We start from the raw sequence: 16,134 nt of genomic DNA, 5'->3' as shown, positions 1-16,134 counted from the left end.
GCAAGGAACAGCCCAGCCTGAGACCAGAGGGTTCCCTCCCAAGAGGAGGAAGGAGCAGGGAAGAAAAGGTGGTGTATCGGCTAGGGGACAGGTTTGCCCTCCAGGGGCAAACGGATTCCTAGGATGGTGCCCCTGAAGACTTGGGGTGGGGTGAGATGAAAAACAAAGAGGAGGGTTGTGGTAGGGAGGGGAGGCAGATGCGGAGGGGTTATCAGCCCCACCTCTCTGGGATCTCAAATCTTTCCTGCCCTCTCCCCCAGGCCAGGCCAGGCCAGCTGTCCCAGCGGGTGGGGTCACTAGTGTGAACACTAGTGGGGGTCCATATATGTGGTAAGCAGCACGGAGGGCATACAAGTCTCCACTAAGGTGGGAGGCAGAAGTTACCAGATAGCAGGCTGGCCTCACTCCCTGTCCCCATGGGTGACCATGGAGAAACAGCAGACCCATTCAAGCCTTGTAAGGAAGGGTGAACAGCTTGAAGACAGAATCAAGCCCCATCCTGGACAGACTTGCTAACACAGCTGGCCAGCACAGGTATGGACGGCCCCAGGAGTAGCAAGCCCCGTATCCCTGAAGGACATTTAGGCAAAGCAGGGCACTGCTATGAGGGCCCTGGATGCTGATAAATAGGAAAAGCAGGGAAACTCAGGAGCCTTCTTGTTGGGAGATTTCCCTAGGCTGGACCCTCATTCTCTTGCTCTGACATTGGACTTCAGTTAGAGAAGGTGCCTGTCCCCCTTCTATTCATGGGGGGTACAGGGAGGTCACGTTAGGCCCAAGCTTCATCACTCCCCAGGATGGCCTTGGAGGGGTATATCTACAGAAATAGGAGACCCCTTTGTGTGCTTCCTAGAGAGGCCTCCATGGCTGGGGTCTCAATATTTCTCCCCAGGGACCTTCATAGGAGCAGAACATCCCCCACCCCCAAGGCCAGACCTCCTTGATCCACAGGTAGCAAGAGTTAGGGATTCAGGACAAGAAGATAAATCAGTAGTCCCAGAGTATTGGGCTATTTTCAGGCCCAGTTAACCAGAACTCCTCTTGTTGAATTCCCTCAGGCTTGGCCCTTGGCTGGAAAATGCACTTTAAATTTCACAGGTATTTCTGCATCTTTCTGTCTCAAAATGCTGGGACAAGGCCAAGGTGGGCCATTCTACAAATCCTACATACAGATGAGGGGACTGGGGCTTTTTTTAGATCACCTAGTGTGCTGGAGGCAGAGCCAGGGTTTCCTGGGGCAAACATCTTGCCAGTGTGCTGAGAAAAACCAGCTTTCCGTGTCCTGTCTGCCTATCTCCTCATCACGTGGTTCTGGTGCCTTGACTTCTTTCTCCTCAGTTCACTCAGTCAACAGACTTGCATCGGAGAGGGATAGTGAAGGAATCCCCTCCTATGCTGTAGTGTGTGTGCGTGTGTGTGTGTGTGGTCACCCATATTATCTTGTGTAACCAACACAACTTCTGGTGTGATTGTCCCTGCTTTAGAAAGGAAGAAGTAAAGCACAGAGAGGGCAAGTCACTTGCCCAACCTCACACACAGCCAGGGAAGGACAGGGCCTAGAGTCACATCCAGTTTCGGCTGGCTCCAAAAAAAGCTGAAACATTCTGTAACAGAGGAAGATGACCTTGAAGCTACTGATGCTTCAGCTCCGGGCCCCTTGCTCACATGTCCCTTCCGTAGCCTTAATTTTGTGTTTGTAGTTTACATATATATTTTTTTCCTTAAAGAGGCCACCCCCCTCTTCAGTTATACAGGCTCAGATCTGCTAGAATGACTAGCTGTCCTGGTTTGCCTGGGACTGAGGGGGTTTCCAGGGATGTGGGACATTCAGTGGTAAAACTAAGAAGGTCTGGGATGAACTGGGACAAGCTGGTCACATTAGATCTGCCCTTGTCCTCAAAGCATTTGAGAACTTGGGAAAAGAACAGTTCCTCATGGAGGTTCTCACCATGGACCCTGATCTTGACCTTTAGTACGGAGGAATGGGAGGCTATGTGAAAGGCTCAGTTTATCATAGCTGGGAAGGGCTCGCCTGCTGTGAGACAGAGGGGTTGACCCTCACCTGCAGACCCTGGGCAGCCCCGGACACACGTCACCTTGTCTTCCACATGTCTATCACCCCTGCAGGGTGACGAGTTCCCTCTCTTCTAGAGCCTCCTCACCATGGCACCTGCTGTGAAATACCAAATCTGTTTCATCTCAAGGTTAAGTCCTGACAGCATTTCCTCAGGTAGATGTACAGCAGCTGGTCCAGCTGTCAGTAAATGCGGATTCAGGTGTTAGCTGCCTTCCTGGGCATGTAAGTATGTTCTAGCTCTCTGCCAGCACACCAACCCAGGCTTTTGTAACCTCTTTGCCCCCATCTGATATACCTGAATGGGCTAACCCACGGTGCCTTGTTTCCATGCACACATGTTTACACAGATGCCCCCCCAACCAAGTTCTGTTCCCATTTGCATACACATGCATGTGTACCCTGTATGTGTGAATCCATTCCCATCTCCTTGTATAAACACACATGCCCAGCACATGCACACCTACATCGAGAGAGGTTGGGCAAGCAGCTCTCCAGGCTCCTCCCAGGGCTGAGGGTGCGGTGAAGAGCAGTTGTCTGCTACTCGGGCTCACCTTCCTAAGGACCCTGACCTAGGAGGGGGGAAAGGACTGGTCCTAGCACCCTGCTTCCACCCTAGCTGTCTGTGATAAGACCATCTTGCAGACTGACCTCTGCCCACCTATTGGGCATCCTGAGCTGTTCGGTCCTATTGCTGAATTCCAGAACAATGACTGTTCATGATAGGGAAGCCCTTGTCCAAGGCAGAATTTGGTACTGAGCATGAAGGCATAGGGCCCAGGGATCCTAGTAGGCCTGGATGTACTCTCTCTGGACATGACTGTGAGGCCCTATTTATCCCAGCCCAGGGGAGGTCCTGATGACTGTCCTCTGTGGTTGTGGGCCAGGGTGGACCCACCTGGCTGGAAGTCGGGAGTCCGTTCCCACAGCAGCGGGCTCTGGGGTTAGCAGGCTTGGGGAGCCTGGGACACCACCTACTCTGAAATGTGTCCCCTTCACTTGTCCCCTTGCTGTGTCCAGGCCATGTGTAAAATGGCTGTCTCTGTCTCCTCTGACATGGAGCTGGGATTCCTCCCCTGTCTGTCTAAGGCCCTGCCTGTCCCCCTAACTGAGGTACTATGCAGGAGTCTGGGGCTGTCACCTGTTCCCCAGTACCCATCTAGTTGGTACTAGTACCCACTGAATCAACCTCCTGGGTTGCAATGCTGGCTCTTGGTCACTGCGGCACCCACACAGGTGGGCAGAAGCTCTAACCCTGATGTTGCCTGTTTTTCACCCTGCAGTGCTCTCCTTTGCTATCCAGCCTGTCTCATGGTTGAGTCTAGGTAGATGACACAGCAATAATATCTTCTCCTCCGGAATGTTTTCCTTTTTTTTTTCTGGCATCTTCTGCCCCCAGGCAGAATTGGTCCCTACTTGAGACCTTGACAGGATCCTTAAAAGACTTTAGTACTATAATCTGTCTGCTTTGGTGTCTCCCCCAGAGTGCTGTGAACCACTTAAGGAAGAGGCCATTTCATGCATAGGTTTCTTCAGTATTTACACAGGACCAGTCACATAGAAGGTCCTCAATGGGTAGTTGTTGACCAGCTGAATGGATGAATGAATGAAGAGGTACCTGACGATGACATAAGTCTTGGTTCCTGGTCATGGTCAACAACTAATCCTCTTCATGCCTTGACATGTGCTTCCCCACTCCATCCATCCTTAAGTTGATAGACTGGAGTAGCCCGGGAGTATAAGCTGAAATGCCCGCTGAGCCAGGTGGCAGGCTGATTTGAACAAACAAAATGGCTGCATTTTGATGTGAAAGAGAACTTTTTTTTCTGTTTCGATATCTTGTAATTTGACACTTCCCACCTTTTGGTTCACACTTTGCAAATCCTGAGGGGCAGTGCAGTTTGACAGATTAAACAGCAGACGAGTCAAAGACTATTTCCAGAGATGGGGCTGTTGATAACAAGTCTGCCGGTTGCCTCTGGACCTGTCTGCCTGTTACAAGGCTGCTAGTAAACAGACAAGGTGCAGCCACTGCTTGGGAGACCAGGTCAGAGCCCTGGACACATTCACACCCTAGAAGTTTTATGACGCGTCCAAGGCAGGGAAAATGGCTGTGGAGCCAGTCAGGGGAGTCATGTGTGGGATCCTGTGTGAACTAACCAGTTAGGGCATGGCCCTGTAAGGCTCCAGAAAGTGGTCTACTCTGGACAGTTTACCCAAAAATAAGCTCAGAGACGAATCAGCAGAATGGGTGAGTCCACGAGGCTGTAAAGTGCTTGTGGTGCCCAACTGGAGGTTCGATGATAGCTGGAGATGAAATGGGTCCAGGGGGACCTAATCTTGAGTGGGGTTGGGGAGCGGGGAGACACCTGGATCTGTCTAATGTGCTGGAAACAGACCTGTGACCACCATTTGGCTTCTATTTCAGAGCCAGGCGCTTCTCATTGTCTCATTTAGTCTCCCTAATAGCCCTCTGTGACAGCCTCATTTTACAGGTGGGGAATCTGGGGCTCTGAGAGGTCACCTGACCTCCCTAATGTCACACAACAGGCATATGACAGAACCCTCATTTGAACCCAAATCTGTGAAGCTTGTGCACTGTCAACGATACCACATGTCCCACCTAGTCAGAGTGTGAACCCCTTTAGTTGCCATGGGGACCGCACACTTTCTCTAATGACACTAGTGTAAACTGTCAATCAGTCTAGGTTCTTAAGGAGTCAAGTAAGGGCAAAATAAGAATTAAAGTTTTATAAATTGAAGTCCCTTGTGGATGTTTGGAATCCTCATGGGATCCCCGGTAGCCTTGAATCACCTTATTTGTCAGACTTTCCCTGAAGGCTCAGTCTACCCTTTGAGAGTGAAGTTCTTCCACCAAATTTAAAATCTCATGTTGCAACTTCTGGAGGTGACATCCCACAGGTGAGTGGGAAGGAAAGAGTTTGGCCTTTGGCCAGCCTCTAGCTCTGCACAGGAATCTCTGGGAACCAGTCTCAGGCTTTCCCTTACTTCCCCTTACTTTCCAGAGTCAGGGAGGGTGGGAACAGAGTCCTCAGCTCCCTTTTGTGCCTCCCACCTTTGGTCTGGGCTGCTCTGAGGGGCTGGCATCCCTGGAAGGTCCCATGGGGTCACTGCCCTACCTACCCAAGGCTGGTCTCCTGCACGCCAGTGGCTCAGAGCCATGGGCACTGCATTCCTGCCCCACAGAGACAGCCTCCTCTTTCTCCCAACATTCTACTGTGTCCTTTTAATTGTGTACATTAAGTGACTGGTCTTTCCTACCTGAAAAAGAAGCTGAGGCTCCTGGCATTTGTGCTTTCCTGAGCAGAAGGCTAGACTTGGTTCAGTGGCCAGACACATGGCCTCTGAATTGTTTTTCCTGTTGACTTTCAAGTACATGTGTTTAGTTATATGTCAGTGTTTTCTTTACCTTGTGTGTGTGTGTGTGTGTGTGTGTGTGTGTGTGTGTGTGTGTGTGTGTGTTAGGGGGCAGGAGTTTGGTGGTGATGGAGAGGGGTAGGATTGGGAACAAGGATGTTGAATGGTCAGCTGTCACAGTGCTAGTAGCTGAGTGGTTCACCTCGCCAAGGGCGTTCCCAGTGAGGGTCTGACACAGCACAGGAATGTCCACCGTGGACTTGTCTCCATAGCCCCAGCTACCGAGTCTATAAGGCCACACCACTGCTGCTCAGAAACCCCTCAAATTCCTCTTCTGTGCCTTGCCCTCGGCCCTGCCTTAGTTCCGGCTCATTCCACCTCCTCCTAATAGCCCTTCCTCCCTGCATTCCCTGCAGGGGAAACCCTCAAGTCTTCTGCCCGGCCTTCGCTGCTCCTCTTCTTCATCCAGACACACACACACATGCATGCACGCACGCACACATATGCTTGCACGCTCACACACATATCCCTTCTCCAGCTGGAATGCTCCCATAATTCAGCCCAGGCATCAGCTCATCTTTTCCCTCCTGTGCCCGGACCTCTGTTTATGCCCCGGGGCTCACACCCTGCTGCTTCTCAGCCCTCAAGGACTGCATTTGTTCATGTCTGAGCCTCAGAAGCTGGCGTGATGGGACGACTGCCTACCCTGGGAACGGGTGAGTGAGTGAAGGGACCAGCCCATGAATGCAGCCTCTGTATGGAATTGAAAGGTCTGGCCTAGGACAAGGTAAGGACTCTGGCTTGCCCTGGGACCACTGTCCCCAGAGCCCTGTGCCAGAGAACTCCTACCCATCGATCCTAGAAGCTGTGGGCCTGGCGCTTTCAGACACAGACTGTGGGGTGGCATGGGGAGGGCTTCTCACCTTCCTGGGAGAATCAGATTAGAAGGGAGCTTTACCGGAGAGATGAGCCTCTTAGACCTGGCCATCTGTTCCTTCTGAGTCACAACCCTGGTTCATTGTGGGTAGAAGCATAGCCCCCAGCGAGGACAGGGAAGGCAGGGACTTCCCTGAACCATTTTCCTCTGTGTGCCATGCCCTATGTGGGTACTTTCCATCACCCACCGTGCCCTTTCAGTCCTCTGGATGGGTGCTGGGGTCTCCATTTTACAGAAAAGGGAACCAACTTGCCCAGGTCACACAGACAATTCTGGGTAGGCCTGGGGTTTGAGTCCTGGTGTTTCAGACCAAGAGCGTTGTTATTGTCAGTAGTCCTCACCCCCCTTCTTCTAGTTAGATTTTCTCATGATGAAGGAGTGGCCTTCAGGAGAGGCTTTGGGGCACGGGTTTCCTCTAGCAGAAAGCTGTGGCTCAGGCCCAATCACTGACTTCTTTTTTTTTTTTTTTTTTTTTAACGTTTATTTATTTATTTTGAGAAAGAGAGTGCATGTGAGCAGGGGAGGGGCAGAGAGAGAGAGAATCCCAAGCAGGCTGCACACTGACAGAGCAGAGCCTGATTCTGGGCTCAATCTCATGAACCATGAGATCATGATATGAGCTGAAACCAAGAGTGGATGCTTAACCAACTGAGCCACCCGGGGACACCAATCACTGACTTTTCTTTTTGTCGTTGTTGTTGCTTTAAATGTTTATTTATTTTTGAGAGAAAGAAAGAGAGAGAGGGAGAGGGACAGAAGAGAGGGAGACGGAAGATCCGAAGCAGGCCCCGGTGCTGATAGCAGAGAGCTCAATGCGGGGCTCCAACTCACAAACACTGAGATCATGACCTGAGCCCAAGTCAGACGCTTAACCGACTGAGCCACCCAGTGCCTCCCAATCACTGACTTTCTTAAACATGGATGTTGCATGTGCATTTTGTGTATTTATTTATTTATTTATTTATTTATTTATTTATTTATTTATTATTTGGGGTTTTTTGTTTGTTTTGTTTCAATGTTCTTTCCAGCAGATTCACATCAGGAAGTTAGGAAGGGGTTCCTTCAGAGGCCATCGGATGTGGGACGGTTAGGGGCTGTGTGTACCTTAGGATGCAGTCTTGGTCACTGCTCCCTAGCAGGATCAGAATTGTCTGAGTTTGTAGCTGTCAAAAGTCACAGTGGAATCTTGACTGTCAACACTGTAGAGGCCAGGAGGGGACTGAGGCCAGGTGGGCTGAGCCTGAATAACTCGGAAAGTGGGGGGCATGAGTGGGACTAGCATCTAGAATTCCGGAACTTTCTCAGGGCCCTTGCTGACCAAGGTGAAGCCCCACAACATCCCAGCTCACTGCCGGGAAGGTTGAAAAGCATAGTGAAACCCATTGGTGCCAGTGACTGATGGTCTTCCTTAGAGGGTTTTTCGGTCTCTGAACTTTACATCTCTGAAGCCAACATGCACCCAGAGAGGCTAAGTTACTTGTCCAAGGCCACACAGCAAGACAGGCATTCCAGCGTTTTGACCTTTGTATCAAGGTTGTGGTTTTCAGAAAATTCTGGTTCAGGCTTTTCTAAAAAGGCAGCGTGAGCACATTCCAACATAGCAGGGAAGAAATGTTGTGTCTTTAAGAGAAGAGGCTTATGGTTCATGGGCAGAAGCTTCCCTGGGCCAAGGCTCTTGGCATCTCTGCCCTTAGCCCCAGCTTCAAGAGGAGCATCCTGAGAGAACCTGAGACTTCTGGGTGCCTCAGGCACTGGGCATGAGGGTCTCAACTTGCGTGCAGACTTGTTTGGGCAGCATTACACTTGCGGGAGAGCCCCAGGTACTACCCAAGTACGGGACCCTGGCTTGACTTTGCACTGTCTGCAGATCCTCGCGTGGCGCCCTGGGAAGGAGCAATGGGCAGGTAAGACAAGACAAGAGCCAAGCAGAGTGGGGGAGGAGAAAGGGGAGAACACAATTAACATTCATTTCCAGACGCAAAGTGTTTTCAAAAATCAAGGCAAGAATCAGATCTTATCTCCTTCCTGGAGACCCAGAAGGAAGGCCTTTCATGGCAAACATGACCAGCTCAGGTTATTTCAGTCCTGTCAGGGAGAAATCTGATTTACTGGCATCAGATGGAGAGAAGGAGGCTTATGAGCCAAACTGGCTTTGTCAACAAGAGTCCACTAAAGTTGAAGGGTCTGGTTTCTGACGGCCACAGTAGGAGGGTCTGCCCACGTCACTTGCAGGCCCTCAGACTCCTTGGGCTATTTCCTTCTGGACTGCAAGTTGCAGGCAATGTGTGTCTCAAAGCTATGTTTGCATCTTGACAAACCAGTCCCACTTATGGGAGGAATAATCCACAAGAAAAAAGAACCGGCATGCATTAAACTGTTCTTCATAGTTTTGTTTTTAATACCAGAAAAACAATTTCTGGAAACAATCTGAATATTCTCTGGTAGAGAAATGGTAAGTTAGGTATGGTATCTTATGGTATCTTATCATGATGGAAATGTTTAATGTGAGAAAATTCTGTGATTATGAAGACTGTAGCAAGAGGAAAGAAAACACTCACAATGTAACATTAATTTTAAAAGTAAGAAAATGAGGTACAATAAAAATAAAACTGGATAAACATGGTTGCCTGAAAAAAAAATAAAAGAAACACAAATGAATGTGAAGATTACTAAATTGTTGTGATGAGACTATTCTTTTTTTTTCCCCCTTCTGTTTCCAGATTATTACTATATGCAAGGTGGTATGATAGTTAAGAACATAGAATCTGGGGGCGCCTGGCTGGCTCAGTTGGATAAGTGTCCAACTGGCTCAGGTCATGATCTCACGGTTCGTGGGTTCGAGTCCCGCTCTGTGCTGTCAGCACTGGATCCCCTGGATCCTGCTTCCGATTCTGTGTATCCCTCTCTCTCTCTCTCTCTCTGTCCCTCTCCCACTCGTACTCTGTCTTTCTCTCTCAGAAATAAATAAGCATTAAAAAAATAAAATAAAATAAAATAAAATAAAATAAAATAAAATAAAATAAAATAAAATAAAAAAAGAACATAGAATCTGGAGCCAGAGTGTTCGGATTCAAAGCCCCAGCTCTACCACTTACTTACTAGCTGTGTGCCCTTCAACAAGTTACTTAAACTCTCTGTGCTTTGGCTCCTCATCTGTAAAAATGGGGGTAGTAATGTTATCTAACTCTTAAGATTGTGAGGATTAAATGAGTTACCAGATGTAAGTGTTAGACAATAATTGCTATATAACCACCAGCTATAAAAATAAATTTAATTATAATTTATCCATAGCCTCATGTCTCAATCATAAATAAGTGCTAACATTGGTATAGTTGTCCTTGTATTTTGTCTTCCTATTTGAAAGTGCTTTCATCTTCCAACAGTGATAGTCATGGTACTATCATGGTACAGTGTAAAGTACTTTTTTCTAGTAATATAATGTCATGAGAATTTTCCACTAGAATTTCTGATGGGGGACCATGGTTTCCTGAACACTGCTTGCAACTTCTGTCCACCCTCCTCAGATCCCCAGGACTCTCTTCTCTGGCTCCTACAATAAATACTGTGGTTGACTTATTGCACACATAGTCACAATTCTCCACCCTGTTTTTGCAATGTGACTTTGTAGCTCCTCCCACCAAAATATGGGGTCTGCTTCTCCTTTCCTTCAATCTGAGCTGCCCTGGTGAGTTCCTTTGGCCAGCTGAATGCAGCGGAGGTAAAGGTGGGCCAGTTCTGAGGTACTTAGGTGCTTTCACTCACATAGGTGGAACCCTGCAGCTTCTGTGAAGAAGTTTGGGCTGGCCTGTTGGAGGATGAGAGACCGTGTGGAAGAAGGTCCGGTTGCCTAACTGAGACCCTCCAAGACTTACAGACCACTGGCCCCCAAACATGTGAGAGAGCCCAGCCAAGGTCAGCAGGATGGTGTATCCAACCCTTGGAAGAATAAATGAGCCTGTTCAGCTGACCTGCAGATTCATGGAAAATGAGAATACATGTAGTTTGGGCCACTGAAGTTGGGAGTGTTTAGTTACGCAGCTACGGCTAATGGATATAACCCTGGAGGAGAAAGGCTACAGATATGAGACCCTCTGATTGGTCCACTGGATAGGATGGGTGGGGCACCCTCTTCACCTCTTCCCTTCCAGGGTCTATTGTACTGGCTCTTGTCTCAACCCAGCTGTCATGCAAAGTTGCCAAAACCCTCAAGTAATCATGCTGGTGGTCCTCAATGGGTAGTCTTTGTCTCTGTAGTCTGGGCCCCTTTCTGAAGACAAGGATAACCCCATGGTGGGGGAGGAATCTCTCTGGGCCCCTTCTCCCCCACCTCCCACTGTGGGTCAAGTAATTTTGCTTGTCTTCAAAACAGGGAGGGTGGGACAGAGCTCTCAGGTCCCAGGTAGTCTGTGGGAGGGGCGGGCACACTCTCAGGCTCCAGGGGTCTTCAAACAAGACCTCCCCAGTCTTGCCCAGGAGCTTCCTCACCGACAACCTCAGGACACCTGGAAGGAGGATGGCCTGACAGAGGTCCTAGGTGGGGTCTGTCATTCTGCCCCCCGCCTAAGCGTGATGCCTGTCCAGCACTAAGAGTTAACGAACTGAACACTCCACGAAAAAAATGTTGCTATGACACGCTGCTACACAGATTGACACAAACTTTTCAAATACTTTGGAGAAAGCTTTGTTTAGCAAATCAGTAAACGTGGTAAATTCAGCCCACTGACTTTTGGTGATGGTTTTGTCGAACCGACCCAAGATCCTGTACCTGCCACGTCCTGTCATCCCCACAGGCCTGGCACTGCACTTATGTGTGAACCAAGGCTCAGGAAAGACACTTTACATTGAAGAGTCCCACACTGGCATGTGTATGTCTAACTGGTATTGTCAGCCCAGGGACATCCTCCAGACACCGTTGGTTATTTTCTCTTTGGACAGGTAGGCAGACACTCTTATACACCGGGGGCCCAGAGTACAGAGGCCACATTCCCAGAGTTTGGCACGCTCAGCAGCTCTGTTGTTGATGACCCGGCCCCAGGATCAGGCCCAGAAAATGGTGGGTGGAACCACCAAGCCTGGGCAAGAAGGCACGGACCTTGGTTTTCAGTGTTGAAATTTCTGGCCTCCTGCTTCAGGCGCCCTGGCAGGGCTCTGACTTCCCCAGCAGGCATGTTTAGGGGGTAATGCCTGGCTATAGTCATGACTTCACTGTCTTCTTACCATAGCCTGGCAAGGTAGAGTCTGGGATCGTACCCTTTCACAGGTGAGGAGATTGAGGCTTAGCAGAGCTGGGCGACCTGCTCAAGGGCACACAGCTAGCAGGTGGTGGAGCTGGGATTCCAACCCAGATGGCGCTTTGCTCTGGGGAAGTCTAAGGTCTTGGGAATGCGCTTGTCTTCACAAGCATGCTGCAGGACCTGCTCTCTATGGAGGAGGCAGTTTGTTGTAGTGGAAAGAGGTAGACACATCCGGGCTCCTGGCTCTGCCTCAGATTCTTTCTGAGCCTCAGTTTCCCAAACTGTAAAATGGTGACAATGTTTCCCTGATGTGGTTCCAAAGATTTAAATGAGATTGTACAATAAGGACCTGATAAAAATGTTTGTTTTTCTCTTTTTGTTCTAAGTTGTTTGCAAATTTCTGCAACGGAATTAAAAATATGTACGTACACTGAAAGAAATCCAGAGTCAACATGGAATCCGTGCACCTCGATTATTCTAAAGTGTTGAGTGAGTAACAAAACAGCTACCCTGTACTGGGCACAAGGAGTTAACTGGCTGTGTTTCCTAGGATCTGTGTGTGCGTGTGTGCATGTGTGTGTATGTGCACGCACATCCCTAACGTCGTTTTACTTCCTGTGAGTGCATCCATCCTGGGGAAGGGTTTGGGGATGGACTCATTCAGTAAGGAGGGACTCTTACCTCTCCCTTCCCTTGGCTTTGCCTTATTTCTTTCATGGAAACACTCCTCCTCCTTCACCAGGCTGGGGCCTCAGAGGAGAGCAGAGCTGCAGTCAGCCTGTCAGTGCACTTCCTCTCACCTTTCCTGGGCGGGTGCTTCACACTTGGGTGCAGGGTGTGAGAACGGGTTATTTTTACTGCAGCTGGATGTGATGCCAGTCTGGAGGGAGGGGCTGTCAGCCTCTCTGGAGAGGTGTCCAGAGGCTAAGGAGTGCTGTCTCTCTCTCTCTCCCTGTCCTTCATACCCAAGCTCCCGCTTTGTGCACAGGACTCTTGGTAGTAGGTGGGATTGGGGGATGGGTGGGAGGACCTGGCTCTGGTCATGGGCTCCCTGGGCCATGGTCTCAGAGGTGCCAGCAGGACTGGGGCCTTCTCAGACCTTAGCTGCGGAGAATCGGGGGCAGGACCCTTGGATTAGTGTCAGGCCTGGCTGGCTCTAGGCTCTGCAGCTTTCCCTGGGGGGCTGCCTGCACCAGGCTGTGGGGCCCTCCTACCCAAGGCCAGCAGAAGTCTCCTAGTGCTAACTTCACACCCAGGCCACTCCCATGCACCAGCTGGCCCTCAGCCTGGGCCAGTGCTGGGAGCTGGGTACCTGCAGCCTCCTTCGGGGCTGTCTCCCTCATCAGCCGGGGCCCCCGGGGGCCTCGTGGGAGAGGGCAGTCTTGTTCCTCCAGGCCTCACCCTGGCTCTGCACCTCCAGCCTGGTTCCTGGGACGCATGCTGCCTGCCCTCATCTCTGGGATGTTCTGAGCCTGGGAGTCCCATCCACCCACTGGTCACCTTTCCTCATGTGGCAGCTCACGAGGCCAGCCCTACCTTGGGTAGTAGCTTCCATGAACACCTTGCAACTCACCAGCCTCTCTGTCTTCCGTGGCTCCCTCCTGCCCATCTCAGGCCTCCATGCCTGCTGCTTCCCCTGCCTGAACCCTCCCCTCTGTCTCCCTGCCTTTCTTCAGGTCTCAAATGCGGCCTCCTCTCATGCCTCCCACCCAGGCCGGGGGTGTTCCCAGTACCGTTTTCTAATTGCATGTTGTTCTTCTCTTGACAGAACGTATTCAGTTCAAAATGATTAATTTTGCATTTTTCCACACTAGAGCGGAAGCTCCATGAGGCCAAGATCGCATCTGCTGTGGCCCCTTTGTGCCAGGCACAGGTGAGGGCTGATCCACATATACGGCCTGTCCCATGGCCTCCCCAGAGCCTCTTACCATCTGGACAGGGTGCTTACCTTTCTGGGCCGTCGGGACAGGACTAGGAACTCGGGAACAGCAAAGCTTGCCTTTCCGGGGCTTGGCAAGATGCCTAGAATGCCTTCTCCCTGAGGGTAGACACAGAGGGGCAGAGACCCTTCCTTAGTGTGTTGGGGACACCATGAGGTTGGATCTGTGTACAAATGACTTGAGTCAGCCTCCGCTCCCAAGGTACAAAGGTCAGGGATATTTATTGAAGGAAACTCAGGAAGAGCCAGGCTGTGGGAGGGCCTGGGGAAAGGGTGGGCCTGGAGGTGATTTATTTTTCAGAAATAACAAAGTCATTGTGGGCAGATACTCTCTTCCTCATGTCCCTGTCCAAAACACAGCATCCTCACTCAAAGTATCTATGCCCTTTGACCTGATATTCTCCCTTTGGCAATCTAGCCTAAGAAAATAATCTTAAATACAAGGAATGTTTTACATACGCATATGCTCTTACCACATACTTAAAATAGTGCAAAATTATGAACCATCTACATGTCTAAGCATGAAATTCATCATAGCACACTTGATGGCAAGTTATACCTAAAAATATTACTTAAATAATACTATTTGGAGAATATGCCAGAAATACTCCTAAATGTTTTAGAAACTTTATGGGGAAAGGTATTCATATTCACTGAATTGTCATTAAGGTAACAGTGGCAACGTCTAGCATGCCCCCAAATAGAGGTCTGATAAACTGCATTGCTTTGGACTGTGTTTATGAGGAATTCTAATCACTGTTTTCTGTATTACATATGCAGCAATGTTCACTGCAGAAAGTTCAGAAAACAAATACTTCCTATCATCCTACTGCTCAGAGATGACTACTGTTGACATTTTGGTGTAAATGCTTCCAGAATAATTTTAACAGTAAATATTTTTGGTGATTATATAATAATATAGTGATTTTAAAAAGATATAATGTTTAATATAGAGAGATATATCAATTACCAAAAATGCTTGTCTGCAATATTGAAAAGAAATAAAATGTTAAACATGGCTATATTCCTGAGTCATGAAGATATGGGTGTTTTTCAACCCTATCTATTTATTTGTCTATGCTCCCAACTCCAATAAATGTTAAAATAACCATAATTGCTTTTTTTTTTTTGATAGGGATGGTACTTTTTTATTTTTTTATTTTTTTTAACATATAATTTATTGTCAAATTGGTTTCCATACAACACCCCGTGCTCATCCCAAGGGGTGCCCTCCTCAATTCCCATCACCCACTTTCCCCTCTCCCCCACCCCCCATCAACCCTCAGTTTGTTCTCAGTATTTAAGAGTCTCTTAACCATAATTGCCTTAAAAAAATAATAAAAGTAGGCAGTGTCTAGAGAGTTAGGCAAGAGAAAAAGCTCAAAATAGCTAACCTGAATGAAACAAAGGCAGGAGTGCTAAACATTCATATCCACTGAGGTACAGGGAACATCTCCCCCACTTCTAAACACATACAAACATGCCTCCCCCACCCCCCCAACCACCACCACACTGTACTCATATCATCTGTTGCAGCTGTTTGCTGGGATGCTCAGACTCACACAGTCTCCACAAAATTCACCGTACTACAGGCATGGTACGAGTACAAGAGAGTGGCTCTAGAATTTCTAGCTAGGTAGGATTTAGGTGCAAGAATCTTGCCAGGAGGTTGCATGTTTGCATGGTAAACATCACCTTCACATAGCTGGTGTGTGGGTTTGGGGGAACTGGAGCTACGGATGGAGATCGTGGGGTCTAAAGTTCCCAGGCCACCCCTTGGTGCCGCCACTGTATACAGAGGTGCTACAGATTCAGGAGTGAGAGCCTGTCTTCCCAGGCCCAGGACTGCCTGCTGGGGGCCTGCCCACCAACATTTTCTGATTCCAACCTTCCCAGGCCCTGCATTCCCTGCTTGGGAACCAGCACTTTGGGGGACAGCCCTACCTTCCACGGAGAAGATGGAGAAGCAGAGGAGCAAGATGCAGAGCAATCTGGAGAGGACTAGAAACCTCATGGTGGGGTGGTGGGAACTTCACGTCCTGGGGAGACAGCGGTGCCGCACAAGTCCTCCCTTGGGGCCACCTCAGACATTTATAGAGTGACAGAGTGAGGTGTTTCCCAATGGGCAGGGCACCAGCAGGCTTGCAATTCTCATAAAGGGTAGAGTCAGCCGCTCCCAAGAGGAAAAAACCAGCTTTTCGAGAAGTTGAGAGTATTTAGTGAACTGTAACACACAGAGCTATAAATGCCCGGCCACGGGAGCTCCCAGAGCTGGCTTCAGTGGTCAGAGTGGCAATCCCCTGCCAGGGAAGGGCCACTTCCCAGTGTTGAACGTTAACTTTTAGTGTCAGTAATAATTCCATCACACACAGATCTTCCTGCTCATTCCTAAGATGGGGCAGGAGGACCATAAAACTCTGCAAACCTCAGGGAGGACTTCTAAGCAATTGGTGAAATGTAGGGAGCAGAGACCCTGGAATCAGATGACGTGGGTTTGAGCTCTTGCTTTGCACAGGATTTATCAGCAGTGTGACCCTGGAACTTGCCACTGAATGCTTCTGAGTCTGCTTCC

The 16,134-nt window shown here is 49.3% G+C and overlaps 1 protein-coding gene and 1 long non-coding RNA gene across 2 annotated transcripts; one reads left to right on the top strand and one right to left on the bottom strand.

The window, feature by feature from the left end:
* Positions 1–7,222: 7,222 nt before the first annotated feature.
* Positions 7,223–15,698, bottom strand: CD2H10orf99 (chromosome D2 C10orf99 homolog). Its single transcript, XM_007093154.3, has 3 exons — positions 15,507–15,698; positions 13,572–13,661; positions 7,223–8,272 (listed from the first exon to the last, which is right to left on the bottom strand). Exons 1-3 carry the CDS (start codon positions 15,574–15,576, stop codon positions 8,187–8,189), a joined length of 246 nt encoding a protein of 81 aa, XP_007093216.1. The 5' UTR covers positions 15,577–15,698; the 3' UTR covers positions 7,223–8,186.
* Positions 12,036–14,456, top strand: LOC122231869. Its single transcript, XR_006209139.1, has 3 exons — positions 12,036–12,112; positions 13,438–13,496; positions 14,343–14,456. It is a non-coding gene; the product is annotated as an uncharacterized LOC122231869 (long non-coding RNA).
* Positions 15,699–16,134: the final 436 nt, after the last annotated feature.

The sequence above is a fragment of the Panthera tigris genome, chromosome D2 (assembly GCF_018350195.1).
Source record: "Panthera tigris isolate Pti1 chromosome D2, P.tigris_Pti1_mat1.1, whole genome shotgun sequence".
Taxonomy (NCBI): domain Eukaryota; kingdom Metazoa; phylum Chordata; class Mammalia; order Carnivora; family Felidae; genus Panthera; species Panthera tigris.
Note: the sequence above shows the minus strand (reverse complement) of the source record. Positions and strands in the feature narration are given on the sequence as shown.

What these genes read in the sequence shown, in the direction of transcription:
- CD2H10orf99 (XM_007093154.3), bottom strand. Translation starts at nt 15,576, where the DNA reads ATGAGGTTTCTAGTCCTCTCCAGATTGCTCTGCATCTTGCTCCTCTGC. An exon ending in CTCCATCTTCTCCGTGGAAG is followed by an intron (nt 13,662 to 15,506) that starts GTAGGGCTGTCC and finishes GTCTACCCTCAG; the next exon opens with GGAGAAGGCATTCTAGGCAT. An exon ending in TGTCCCGACGGCCCAGAAAG is followed by an intron (nt 8,273 to 13,571) that starts GTAAGCACCCTG and finishes GCTCCTTCCCAG; the next exon opens with GGCGCCACGCGAGGATCTGC.